This window comes from Nicotiana attenuata, unplaced genomic scaffold (assembly GCF_001879085.1).
Source record: "Nicotiana attenuata strain UT unplaced genomic scaffold, NIATTr2, whole genome shotgun sequence".
Classification (NCBI taxonomy): domain Eukaryota; kingdom Viridiplantae; phylum Streptophyta; class Magnoliopsida; order Solanales; family Solanaceae; genus Nicotiana; species Nicotiana attenuata.
The window spans coordinates 173,568-187,877 of NW_017670885.1; the positions used below are offsets into that span (position 1 = coordinate 173,568).

The following is a 14,310-nucleotide window of genomic DNA, read 5'->3' on the forward strand; positions in this document are numbered from 1 at the left end:
CAAGTATTCAAGATCAAGAACAAAGTCAAATCAAATACAAAGCGTTCAAGATCAAGACTACTTGTTCGTGATAAAATTCGTGGCAACAATCAAAGTGTTCGCGACGGATAAATCAAATTCAAATTCAAGATCAAGCTCAAAGGCCTTAAATTTATACTGGAAAAGTAGAATAAGAGGATTCGTAGAGATTGTAACGCTCATATTATTTGAAATAAAATACTACGATTGTTGCGATATTTTCGGTCTTGATTTTATCTTCTCGATGCAAATTTATTGTCTACAAAGTTAATTTTTGAAGATCGGCCAAACAAGCTATAAGGTACCATCCTTTTGTTCTTATATGAAATGAAATTATGACATGTATTTATGTCATTTAATTAAAGTAAGTTCTGCTTTTCCCTTAAATAGAGGTCTCTAGTTCGAGCTCTGGGTATGAAAAAATACTTGGCAGGAGCACTTCCCCGAATGGGGTTTTACGCGGTGCGAATCCGGATATAGTCGGGCTTCCACGGGAAAGGGAACAGTGGGTGGGAAACAATAAAAAAAAAAAAAAAAAAATTCAACAAACCAAACCATTGGGAGAATTTAACCGACCTGGAACGAAATTGACTCTCCGAGCGTACCAACATAAGCCCCCTGTTGCTCCGTTTCATGCGCTGCTCTTAGCACCCTCTTAGCTCCTCTCTCTCTCTCTTTACCTCCGTTACCTTTTTTTTTCTTCCTTTCAAAACTTTCACAAACAAACAAAGGAAATGGAGCAATATTATGGCTGTTTATGAAGGAGAAACGGGTTGAGTACAACGCAGAGGGAATTTTACGAGAAAAGGGAAAGTTCAAGAATGGTTAAAGGCTTTTTGTTACATTGGATTTAGCCGAGGATTGTGATAAGACTAGCAGATTTAATTTAGTATTTTTTTTTGTTTTCTTTGGGAACATAAATGTCTGAATTGGTGGCTCGGACTGGTCGGCATCAGCAGCGATATGAGGCTGGTTATCGCCTTATCGCCGGGTATTTTCTCTTTTATTTTGGTTTTTGCTAAATTAGGTTTTATTTGGTTTAGGGCAAGTTTGCTGAATGTTGAAGTTTGGTTTGTAAATTTCCTCTTTTAGTTATGTAGTTGTTTTTGCTTGCTTTGATTTGTTTTGGTGTTTGCTGAATTGGGCTTTGTCTGTTTTTGGTAGATTTTGTTGAATGTAGGAGTTTGGGTTCAAGTTTCCTCTTTTCTTCTGATTACGGTGCTTTTGATTTCCTCATAATGAGTGAAACCTGGTTGAATGTGGAGCTCCTCTGTGACCTAGCTGTCTTCCTTGTTTGGCCATATTATGAGGATTGATTGAGAGAAATGTGCACAAGAATGTTGCTATTCTTTCTTTCTTTCTTCCTTCTCCTTTGTGTAATTGGTTGTGAATTTATAAAGATGATGTTTGGGTTTGGATTTGTGTGATAGCGGTGAAAGTCGTTGTAACAGTGGAATTTCTTTCTTATGCTTGTTTCCAAGAACTATAAAGACCTTGTGAAAATGTGATGGGCATTGTTCATTCTAGGTTGCTTCTCGAAGAGTAATATTCTTTGATCAAGTACGTTTTATTACAGAGACAGCTCTAAGGTGGTCCTGTGATGTGGCATCAAAAGCAAAAGTCAATTCTTCTTAATCCTGTAAGGAACTCATGAAATTTATCAAGGTTTTAGCCTCATTCACATACTTCATCCTACACAAAAGTATACAATTGACTTTGATCTCCAAAATGGTGTTAACTTTTCGTTCAAAAACCTCTAGTTCCTTTCCCATATTGTCTACCATATGCGGGAGGAATGGTTTTCCGGACTCTCTTTTGGCCTACTTAAGCTCTTCCTCTGGGCTATGCCAACAGATGATAAGATCCCTTAGTAGTCCATTTCAGACTAGAAAAATTAAACAAAATCGTATATGGTGATTTGAAGGGTATGAGGAACTGCGGAAAAGAAGCAAATATTGAGGAGATAAAAAGAAGAAGAAAGACTATCGGGAAGTTGGAAATTTGGAATAGGATTAGCGGAGCCAACTTGAACTTGGTCTCAGTTTAATGTATGTTTTTATTTGCCAAAAGTCCATCTAAACATCATTTAGTAGGAATATGATAAGACCTGGGTCAGTCTGTCATTGGAGAACCTTCAGAGGGATCAAATAATCTTTTAATCTCATAGTGTCTTCTCATGAGTCTCCTTTTTACTAAGTCAACCAGAAGAGAGCAACTCCTTATCCTTCCCATTAACATTACTCTAGATCCTGAGGTCTCCAAACTTGTCCCTTTTAACATCTCTCCTGAGATCACTCGTCAAAAAAAGAAAAAAAATGAAAAAGAAAGAAAGAGTGGCTTCTGAGATCAGTCGCAACCCGCTTCATGTTTATAGACTCGGTACAAGACATGTTAACTGATCATTTCTTTTGGTTTCATCACCATGTCAAAGCGTACTTGCTAACACTAGATAACTCCCACCTGTCCAATCACCATCAGCTTGGTGTTGTGATTCCACAGAAAACATCAGCAGTGGTGGTTACAGCTGATGAATGTGGCAGGAAAAGGACTAACTGATTGGTCTAGTACTCTAGTTGAGAGATTGCCTCCTCGTTCATTTCTTTGTCGATGTATGCACCTTGAATAGCTATGTAGAGTGTTGTATTTTAACCATTCACTGTATAAAAACAAGAGAGCACTAGGTGTGACAACAAAAGATTGGTCTGTCATTGATGAGAGATATTAATTTAAATTTATCAAAAGGTAATTTTGATTTAATCCTACAGAAAGTAACCTGTGACAGAAGGGAGGGGTATGAGAAGATTAACTGGGTCATTAATACTTATATGTGATATTGACATATAGGCATTACCTGCTTTGCATAGACTCAACAATTTACTTTCTTGACTGCTCTATTTCTATTTTTTCTATTCGTAATGCTGAATGGAGCAGAATCAGACATAACTATAGAATTTTGCATTTTAACTGCAGCTGAGCCTTTTAAGTTGTCTAGGTAAACTACGTGTAGGCCTAAAGGATCAGAATCTGAGAGTAGTTATGGAGCTCTTCATGCCGTGTTGGTAACAATAGGCTTTTTGGTGTTCTTCCCTAAAAGGGATAGTTGGTCTTCTGGGCAAAAGGATGGGAAAAAGGGTGCTGTCAGACTCTTTGGAAGGCACCAGTGCCTTAAGAACCTGCTCTACTAAAATAATTGTAGCAGATGGGCTTTATGGAGCAAAATTCTCCAACAAGTATGTGCTAAGTTAGTTGAATCGAATTCTGACTTTGACCTTTAAGGCGAAACTTGACACAAGGAAAAAAAGGGCAGCTTGGTGCATAAAGCTCCCGCTATGCGCGAGGTCCTTGGAAAGGCCGGACTACGTTGGGTCTTATGATGCAGCTTTATGCCACATTTCTGGAAGAGGCTGTTTCTACGGCTACCCATGACCTCGTGGTCACACGGCCACAACTTTTACCTTTGCGCCAAGACCCCCCTTCTACCCAACACAAGAAATACTAGCTAAAACCCATGAAATTTGGATTTAATAAGTTCAAAGCTGAACTTGTAGTTGTTTCACTGGATAGTGAACCCTGTTGATGCTCTAAAAGGTATCATGGTTATGTTCCATATGTGCCAAAAAGTTTTGTAGGAGTAGAAAGGGTTTACAGCTTCAAATTGAACCAGTTACAACTTCAAATTGCTCTATGGTTCAAGGCCATTAATTCTCGTTACATCAATAGAGGGAGTGGTTCAGAGGGTACTCTTTATCCTGTAGATATAGGAATCAAGTATGAACCTTCATGGTATAGGATAGGTAAGGTTGAGAGTGGAACTGTTCTCATATTGCTTCTCAAAGGAATATAGCTGCAAGAATGGAAATTGAAGTTAGTGTAGTTTGGTGGTCAGCTTCTGCTTGTACAGTTTGGTGTTCTTCTCTTGATTAGAAATAAAATACTTATTAGCAGGATGTGGTAAATTATTCTGCCTCAATCCTCTCTTAGTTTATCTAAAATGAAGTCTTTCTTTTCTGTTTATTAATGTTAATATATTATTTGTAAGGAATGTTAAATGCATCTCTATCAAAATACTTTTTTGAACAACAAAAGCTATGCCTCAATCCCAAGCAAGTTGAGGTCTCCTATATGAATCCTAACTTTCCTTGTCGGGACTCCTAGAAAGCAAGGGACTAAGTAAACATGCTAATATGACTAAAACTTAATCCCAACTAATTGATATTGCCTACATATAACGTTTCTTCCATTATACGATATTTTAGCTAGATCTGCGTGGAATCATGAGATTAGGTCTTCTAAGAATTTTTCAAAATGTAATTTTATGTATACCTCGTCCTTGTTTAAAATGGGAAAATATATTTTGTTAAAGACGTATTGAATGTTCCTTGTGAATAATTCATTTGACATTGATGAATAGCAAAGTTAAACTTCATTTTGGATGAACAAAATATTGGAAAGAAGAATTATATTGGATCTATCCTCTGTATGGGAAGCAGCCCGAGCTCTAGCAGAGGACTCGGGTCGAATATTCATTATGGACAATGAGTCAAGGAGTGAATAGAGCAGTAGAAAATAATCTAATAGAGGAATGGTTGAACTGTGGCAATGTTGAAAAGTCAAAAAATTGAAAAGAGTAAGAATCAGGTGGAAGGCAAAGAGCGATCACAATAATTAAGGAACCTTGTAGGTTTCTTTGGGTCCAATGGTTAAGCCAAATTTGTTGGTTTTATTTCTGGAGTTCTCTTTCTCACCTGTAACTTTTTTGGAAAGACTCTTTTTTTCACATGTAAGAATACATCATTTGAATCATTTATTTGTTGTTGGTACATCTTCTATAGATATACATCATTTTATATCTTTCTTTTGGTATTGGTACAACTTCTATAGATTCTGGTTATCATATAATCTTTTCTTCTAAAGCATTAGGAAGTTATGAGCAACTACTTCTTTACTACATCCTCGGTTTGCATTTAAAAGTATCTTCTCATAATATCCTTAATCCGAATTTTGACTAATAGAATTCTTGCAGGTGTATTCCATTTAGGTTCAGAAATATGGAAGAAAATGGTGGTGAGACGTCTGAGAAGATAGTTGAAGTACTGATGATAAACTCGACAAGTGGGCCTGGTCTTCTGTTCCCAAAGGTGGGAATTGTTAGAGCATTTGGGTTTTCAGCATTATCCTATTGAAATTGTAATGATTATAATGCCTTTTCTTTTTCTGGCCAGAATTAACTGATGTTATCTGGTTTAATTTCCCGATGGATCTAGTTATTTTATCCTAATCATGGTGTGAAGTTGATTCTTATTAAAGTTTAAAACTAACAATTTTATTTTTGTTGAGGTTTGGTGATGGTTCTCTACTTAGGTATGTTCCGGTAAAATGCCGTACCGATATTTAACGTCCTTCATCTTTTACCTTTTAACCTGGTTAGATTGTGCTGCGTATGAAATTTTATAACACGCTGGTTATGCATTTGAAAAAGATTAACACTTGTGCTCATACTTCTGTTTTTTTATATTTTTTTTAAAGCGTGAGTGCCACATAAATTGTTTGGTTGCCATACTTTTTGTTCTTTTCTTTTAAATCAAGTGTTCTTCCTGATGTCTACTTTTGGGCTCTCTGAAGTCATGTGATATTGCTGAATAAATTTGAGTGACTCTTTTGGTTCGTTTGATTTTGTTGTAAAGATCATAAGGATGAGTACCTTACTAGTGCTGCTATTGACATCTCTGGCACATCTTGTATAAATAGGGTGGTTGGGAAAATGATGAATCTGTCGAGGATGCAGCTATTCGTGAAGCTATAGAGGAAGCTGGAGTTCGAGGGGATCTAGTGGTAAGGTCTCTTGATGTATCCGCTTTTGTTTTTCTTTGATATTTGGTGCGCAAGTTGGACGTGATTTCTTAGTGCTAATTTCATTTTGTACCATTCGGACATGGAACATATGTTGAAGATTGTGACTACTTATACTGCACAAGTAGTGGTCCTTTTTTAGGAATTAAGTGCTTTTAAATTCATTTATCAAAATGGTCTTCCTGTCTTCTTTTTAGGTAAAATGCATATTTTTTATATATGATGAGGGAACTACACTGCCTGCCAGGTGTATAGAAGAAAGGAGAGAATCTTATACAAAATGTGATTCTCTATGACATCCATTCATCATAGTAGTTGGGTTTAAAGTGTCCCAAAAGTGTACTTAGAATGTTCTTCTACTATCTATAGAAGAGTTTCCAGTTCCTTCCATTGATCTTCCATTCCTTCCCATCCATAGTGTCCACATGTGTGCCAAATGGCTTAGGCCGCAGCTTTGTTGATTCAATTCCAACAACATTCCGTACTGTGCACCATACCTTGTATGCAATTGGATGACGAAGAAGTGCATGATGAGTCATTGACATGCTCCCTTGAGTCATTGGCTTCCCATCACACAACGAAAATAACATTCTAGCAATTTATCACATGAAAACTCATTAGACACTTGAATAAAATAAGAAGAAACATTTAACCCATTCACAAGCCTCTTCTCATAAATTTCATGCCTCTTTCCACCAAGTTGTAATACATAATCATCTATGTCATACTCAATTCAAAAGGACGCAACTTACTCTTGCTTTTGAACTTAGATATTACAGTTAATGACTTGATACAACAACAGCCAAGTATAATCCCAAAAGTGGGGTATGGAGAGGGTAGTGTGTACGTAGACCTTACCTCTACCCTGTGGGGTAGAGAAGTTAATGACTTGATATGCATCAAAATATCACCATCCACAAAAATAATAAAGTCACCAACATACGAAATAAGAGTGTAGTTCATTACCTCTCACTTCTCTTTCCTTTTTCCACTCAAAGCAACCCTTGGTCGTTAATTAATAAACCAAGTCACAACCCTTAGTGATGAAAATACGGAGTTAGAAAAAGAAAGGGAAGTGAAGGTCCAAACCTATGAAGAAAAGAAATTTGTTAGTAGGAAAAAAAAAAGAATTTTAAGAAACCCAAAACATACAAGAATAAGGAAAGAAGTTACCTTAATATTCAAGTATTAGGATCGCGTCTTCCTGTTTCCTTTCTTGACTTAGAAACCAAATAACACTTGAATTCTGAAAATTAATAATGAGCAATAACACTTTGATATTTTTTTTGGCTGATTTTCGTTTTTCTTTTGGTTTTTTTTTTTGGCTTAAGAACCTCCCAGATTATCATGATTGAAATTTTGATTAGATTATGCCCTGATACCACTTGATAACAACATGATAGAGGTCCAAGAATTACTAAATAAAAACAAGGAAATTAAGAAACGTGCGGAGGAAGCTAACACAAAATAAAGATACAAAAAGAAGACAGAAATTAAAGATAGATCGAATTCAAAAAACTCTAGAAGTCTATTCTTGAAATTAAATCCTAACAACAACAATCAACTAATGAAAACTAATCGTGTTTGGTAGAGAATTAAAAATAAGAGATAGATTGTGAAACCTGACCCTTTAGAATAGCTTGAACAATAATAATAGCCCGTTTGGCCAAGCTTCTAAAATCAACTTATTTTGAGAAGTGCTTTTCTCAAAAGTACTTTTTAAAAAAGTGCTTTTGGTGAGAAGTAGTTTGTGTTTGGCTAATTAATTTGAAAAGCACTTTTGAGCAGTAATTAGTGTTTGGCCAAGCTTTTGAAAACTGCTTCTAAGTGTATTTTTCTCAAAAGTGCTTCTAAGAAAAGTGCTTTTTGGAGAGAAGCTACTTTTTTCTGATTCTCCAAAACTGCTTCTGCGTCTCCTCAAAAGCACTTTTTTTCCTTCCAAAAGCTTGGCCAAACACCTCAATTTTTTGCCAAAAGTGCTTTTTGCCAATAAAAGCACTTTTGGCCCAAAAAAAAGCTTGGCCAAACAGGCTATAAGCCTAAACCTATCACCTTTCTTGAACACCTAGAAGTGATCTAAGATTTTGAACAATTCTCTTCTAAAAAATTCTTCTCAAAATTTTTTGAACAATTCATCTTACCGCCTTAAGTTGAGTATTGAAAGTTGAAGAATAAATCCAAGAGTAACCACACACAAGAGTGAAAGAAGAATCTCACAATTTTTTATTTTTAATAGTGTGTAATAACAAAAAGGGCAGCCCAGTACACTAAGTCCCGCTATGCGCGAGGTCCGGGGAAGGGCCGGACCACAAGGGTCTATAGTACGCAGCCTTACTCTAAAAACAAAGAAGACACCCTTTATATAGTAGGAGGGGTCACGAAATTAAAGCAAAACTAGGAAATAAAGCCCTAAACTACTTTGAACAAGTCCAACTATATTAGGAAAAGGAAAAACACTAGGAAACAAAAACCAAGTCAATCTTGTAAAGTAACTCCAACAATCTTAGGAAAAGGAAAACATAACCTTAACTACCTAGGAAAACAATAAATCTAGTACCAAAATATATAGAAATAAGTTAAAACCAATCTAGGATAGGATCTTGAAAATCTTGAAGGCAACTTGCCACCAACTTGCACTCAGTTTCAGTAATGTACCCTTCTTGGTCAACAATTAAGTCCTTTTTAAGTTATAAAAGTATGGCTTCATATAGGACTTCTCGGGCTGCAAGTTTGGACAGACTTTTAGGTGCCAATTGATCCAAAAGTCGGCTGAGACCTTCTTCAAAGGAAATCTCTTGGGTTCCAATCCACATCTTCTTGGACATGAATTTGGGCCAAATATTATTGTAACAGCTAGCCGAATGATATCCTTTATCCTTGAGCTCTTCCTCCCAACTAACAACTTCTTTATTTGTTCTTGAAGTTCAATGACCTTGTTTTGCAACTCTTTAGCTTGAGATTTTATTAAAGGCCCTCTTTAAGATTCCAAAGCTTCATCCTTGTCGTTAAATAGAGTTGAGGTCCTAGGATGCTATCAGGTGTGACCTACTATGGCAAGAGGAAAGAGGACAGGGACCGGTATTACAATGCATTCATTGATGAACATCAAAATTTTAAGCTGGAATGTACAAGTTTTGAATGATACTAACAAAAGGAGTATAGTTAAATCACCGATTCAAAAATGGAAGGCAGGCATTTTATGTTTACATGAAACAAAGATAGAAGACTGGTCCGACAAGAGTGGGGCAATCGTTGGGTCCAGTGGGCAGAATTGAAATCAATAGGAAATAGTGGAGGATTATAATCGTATGGGACAAAAGACAGTGGGTAAAAAGTGGTACTCATCAAGGTTACTACACCTTGTCATGTATGAAATTACTCGTGAAGAATTCAGATGGTGTTTTACAGGGTTTATGGGCCACACACAAATCCTGAAAGAGCGGAACTTTGGCTTGAACTTGTAGCAATAAGGGGTATTTGGAATGAACAACGGGTAATTGTGGGTGGCAAAGGTTGATGAGATATAACAGAGTAAAAATTTTAGGTGTCTATGACTCAAAGAAGGAGATAGGTACCCAATTTTTTTTCCGGTGAAAATGACAAATTCCAACAGAAGATATAATTGCATTGATAAGCTAAAGATTGGGGAAGAGATAACATAAGACAGATGCCATCAAAGCTAAAATCTTAAGCTTCTATCAGGGCTCGATTCAGAAAATGAGCAACGAAGACCTAGTGTTATCTTTGAAAACCTTGCCAAAATCTCCATGGAAGAAAAAGTGTGGATCGAAAGAACATTTGAAGAGGAGAAGGTGATAACAACCATTAATTCTTGTGCACAGGACCCGGGACCTGATGGTTACACAATGGCTTTTTTTTAAAAAGCTTGGGATATTACCAAACTAGTCATGACAGCTGTCAATCACTTCCACCAAAACAAAAGAAAAATAAACAACATACACAGTATAATCCCACAAGTGGGGTCTGAGGAGGGTAGTGTCTACGCAGATCTTACCCCTACCTCGTGGAGGTACAGAGGCTGTTTCCGAAGACCCTTGGCTCAAGGACAAATGAAAAGGAGCAGTAGCAATAAGCAGTAACAATGACATATAAACAACATCAATATAGTAAAATAACGAAGCAAAAGAAATAACAGTTAGGAATATAGCTCCACAGAAAAAAGAAAAAGAAAAAAGACTACAAGACTAATACTACTACCACTAAGATGACAAAGGAATACATCCAACTACCCCCTAACTTTGTACCTTAATCCTCGACCTCCACACCGTCCTATCTAGGTTATGTCCTTAGTAAGCTGAAGTTTCGTCATGTCCTGCCTAATCACCTTACCGAATACTTCTTAGGCCTACCTCTACCCCTCCTCATGCCTGCCACAACCAATCTCTCACAAATCCTCACGGGGGCATCAACGACTCTCCTCTTCACATGCCCGTACCATCTTAACCTCACTTCACACATCTTGTCCTTCACAAGGATCACTCTGATCTTGTCCTGAATAGCTTCATTCCTAATCTTATCTCTCTTAGAATGCCCACACATCCACCTCAGCATCCTCATCTCTGCTACTTTCATCTTTTGGATATGAGAGTTCTTAATTGGCCAACACTCTGCCTCATATAACATAGTCGGTCTAACCACCACTTTGTAAAACTTACATTTAAGTCTATGCGGCACTTTCTTATTGCACAAAACACCAGATGCAAGCCTCCATTTCATCCACTCTTCTCCAATATAGTGTGTGACATCCTCGTCGATCTCCCCATCCCCTGGATTACTGATCCTAGGTATTTGAAACTTTCTTTCTTGGGTGAGAACTTGGTTGTCAAGCGACACTACCACTTCTGTATCACGACTCCCATCACGACAAGAGTGGGGCAATCGTTGGTCAAGCGGGCATAATTGAAATCAATAGGAAATAGTGGAGGATTATAATCCTATGGGACAAAAGACAGTGGGCAAACAGTGGTACTCATCAAGGTTACTACACCTTGTCATGTATGAAATTACTCATGGAGAATTCAGATGGTGTTTTACAGGGTTTATGGGCCACACACAAATCCTGAAAGAGCGGAACTTTGGCTTGAACTTGTAGCAATTAGGGGTATTTGGAATGAACAACAGGTAATTGTGGGTAGCAAAGGTTGATGAGATATCACGGTGACAAAAATCTAGGTGTCTATGACTCAAATAAGGAGATAGGTACCCAATTTTTTTTTCCGTGAAAATGACAAATTCCAACAAAAGATACAATTGCATTGATAAGCTAAAGATTTGGGGAAGAGATAACATAAGACAAAGATGCCACCAAAGCTGAAATCTTAAGCTTCTATCAGGGGCTCGATTCAGAAAATGAGCGATGGAGACCTAGTGTTATCTTTGAAAACCTTGCCAAAATCTCCATGGAAGAAAAGAGTGTGGATCGAAAGAACATTTGAAGAGGAAGAGGTGATAGCAGCCATTAATTCTTGTGCACCAGGACCGGGGACCTTATGGTTACACAATGGCTTTTTTCCAAAAAGCTTGGGATTTTATCAAACCAGTCATTATGACAGCTGTCAATCACTTCCACCAAAACAAAACAAAACAAAATAACATACACAGTATAATCCCACAAGTGGGGTCTGTGGAGGGTAGTGTCTACGCAGATCTTACCCCTACCTCGTGGAGGTACGAGGTTGTTTCCGAAGACCCTCGGCTCAAGGAAAAAATGAAAAGGAGCAGTAGTAATAAGCAGTAACAATGATATATAAACAACATCGATATAGTAAAATAACTGAAGCGAAAGAAATAACAGGTAGGAATATAGCTCTATAGAAAAAAGAAAAAGAAAAAAGACTACAAGACTAATACTACTAGTTGAAAGTTGGAGCTTTTGGAAAATCAACCGGGCCATCAAGAGTATTTGGAAAATGATCCCAACTTGCATTTTTTGGTGTACCTGGACAGAGAGGAATTGTAGATGTTTTGATGACATTTGAACTCCTAACTACTTGTTGAAAGCTAGATGTCAGCGGTTTCTTTTAGTTGGAGTAATCTCTTCCCTTTAAATGTTGTTAGCCCTTTCTAGATTTTATTGGCTCACTGAGCCTGGTCTGACTGCCACTTTTTGCTTTTTGGTTCCCTGTGCCTAGTATAGAACATGATTTATTGGAGCTAACATCTCATTTCTGTGTACTCAATGCATATTCTTGATGCCACAAATATAACATCTTACTTCAAAAAAAGAAAAAAGAAAAAAAGGAAGTCGTAGATTTAAAGATAAAGCAGATTCAGTATTCAATTAACTAAACCTCAATGCTAAACTAGTTGGGTCGGGGAGGAAAACTGGATATATCTCTTGTAAAATCTAGATGTCCTCAGAATTTAGATCTTTGGTACACCACGAATCTTTTCAATAATGCTATAAGCATATTCTACTTTTTAGAATATTTCAGTATAACCAGTACCCTCTTGGTGCTGCAGTTCCTGATAAGATTTTTTATTATTAATAACAAAATCTGTCAATTAGCAAGTAGCTCTAGCTCATATGGTCTGAAGTGTTCATATTGATAGTTTTAATTTTGATACTGTTTGTTTAATATGGATGGTAAGGGTAATAACTGTTATTTCCCTTACTTTATTGTACTCTAGTCATGATCATGGGTAATGTTATTGATCTACTTCGACCGATCTAAAACTCGCCTCTATGTGCGGGGTAATAATATGGCGTTCAATAGGCTGTGGACATAGATATGAGTTCTGTGATTTTTGCACTCTTGAAAGTCGAGAGAAAATTCATTCCGATTTTTAATAGAAGAGATTCATTAAGATTTAAGTGTTGAAGGGTGTGGCCTAATGGTCAAGGAAGTTGATAGACAGCGGGAGACCAATGTTTAAATATTAATAGTCGCAAAAATTGGCAGGTGATTTTTTCTTATTGGTGGACCCTTCAATACCTGTCCCGGTGAGAGGTAACAAGAATTAGGAAACTTTCCTTTTGACTGTGGTTCAAAACTTCTATCATATATAAGGAGCCTTGTTTGTTACCCAACAACTTAAGCGTTTTCTCTCTTCTTTTCTCTTTTCATGTGCATGTTTTTTATTTACTTATTTCATTTTTTTCCCTTGTATTCATAAGATTCTATACATTTGTATTTTTGCAGCACTTTCTGGGGTATAACTTCTTTAAAAGCAAAACACTTCAAGACGAGTATAGTCCAGAAGGATTGTGTAGAGCTGCCATGTTTGCGCTGTTGGTAAAGGAAGAGCTTGAATGCTGGCCTGAACAGAGGCTTCGCAGAAGAAGTTGGCTGACAATTCCAGAAGCAATTCAATGTTGCCGGCACCCATGGATGCGACAGGCTCTTGAGGAAGGATTTTTGAAGTGGCATGACAGTGGTATGGCAAGCACAATGAATAACGAGGACTAGTTTTACTCCATCTTCGGACCAAAGCAGAAGTTTTTTTTTTTCTCCTGTGAACTTCATACAGAGAGAACACCAATCCTTAAGCTGGATGGTGTGTAATGCCTCAATTTCATTTTAGGACTAGGAACTAAGATAATCCGCAAATAGCTGTTTTAGATGTTGAACCGTATTTTAGACTTGAAGGTGAATTGGAGAGAACAAACAAGAAATCTTCTTCATTATTTCTAACTAACTACATTTGGTTCGATAACCTTGTTGTGGACTAACCAAATTAGTCAGTTTAACAAATGCTTTACTTTGTATTATTGTTTGTAATTTATACATTGCTATTTCTCGTTTGGTGTGGACTACACAAATGCTATGCATGTCATGGGAAAATGTACACGTTGGTTATAACTTTATCCTCGTAATCTCAAAAAATCAAATAGAAAAAAGGTGAGGCCAAATGATATGATGCAAAGGTGCTAATCTGACTTAGTAAGCAGAGTGAAGTCTTCATTTATCATACCATCGAGAGGAAGAATATACTTAGCAGCAGCACCATGCTTCTAAGATAAAAAAAAAAAAGAAGAGAAGTTATAGATTGAATTGTGTGAATTTTCGTTCTTAAGGCCTTAAATCAATCTACGAGAAAATCCTACCATTATACCAATGCGAATTATATCGTAGTATAGTCCATAAATCTGAGGCGGAAAGTTCTAACCTTTTTCCTCCTGTTAGACCTTTTTCTATTCACTCATGATCTGGCCTGGTCGACCCAATCATGATATTGAAGGAGGGGACCTTTTCTCGGATCTATATTCAATACGCAATCAAAGGATTTCTCCCCAACAAAGAGAAGAATTCCCCTTGCTTTCTTTTTGCTCCGCTCGTGCGATCTCCGGGCTTATAACCAACCTATGAACAATGGTCCGAACGAAGCGAAGAATGACAGCGGCTCTCTCTTCCCAGTAGCAGGGGTGAAATCCGGAGATCTACGAAGGAACGCCAAAAGTGAAGGCAGCTCTCTGGGTCC

The 14,310-nt window shown here is 37.2% G+C and overlaps 1 protein-coding gene across 1 annotated transcript; it reads left to right on the forward strand.

Annotated features, from left to right (window-relative positions):
- The first annotated feature begins 596 nt into the window (after positions 1–596).
- Positions 597–13,633, forward strand: LOC109244204 (nudix hydrolase 16, mitochondrial-like). The gene is made up of 4 exons (XM_019411259.1): positions 597–1,009; positions 5,042–5,156; positions 5,767–5,850; positions 13,032–13,633. Exons 1-4 carry the CDS (start codon positions 939–941, stop codon positions 13,296–13,298), a joined length of 537 nt encoding a protein of 178 aa, XP_019266804.1. The 5' UTR covers positions 597–938; the 3' UTR covers positions 13,299–13,633.
- Positions 13,634–14,310: the final 677 nt, after the last annotated feature.

Excerpts from the sequence above, each read along its gene's own strand:
- LOC109244204 (XM_019411259.1), top strand. The coding sequence starts at position 939 with ATGTCTGAATTGGTGGCTCGGACTGGTCGGCATCAGCAGCGATATGAG. Across the intron at positions 1,010-5,041 it reads GGTTATCGCCTTATCGCCGG|GTGTATTCCATTTAGGTTCA; the intron begins GTATTTTCTCTT and ends GAATTCTTGCAG. Across the intron at positions 5,851-13,031 it reads GAGTTCGAGGGGATCTAGTG|CACTTTCTGGGGTATAACTT; the intron begins GTAAGGTCTCTT and ends GTATTTTTGCAG.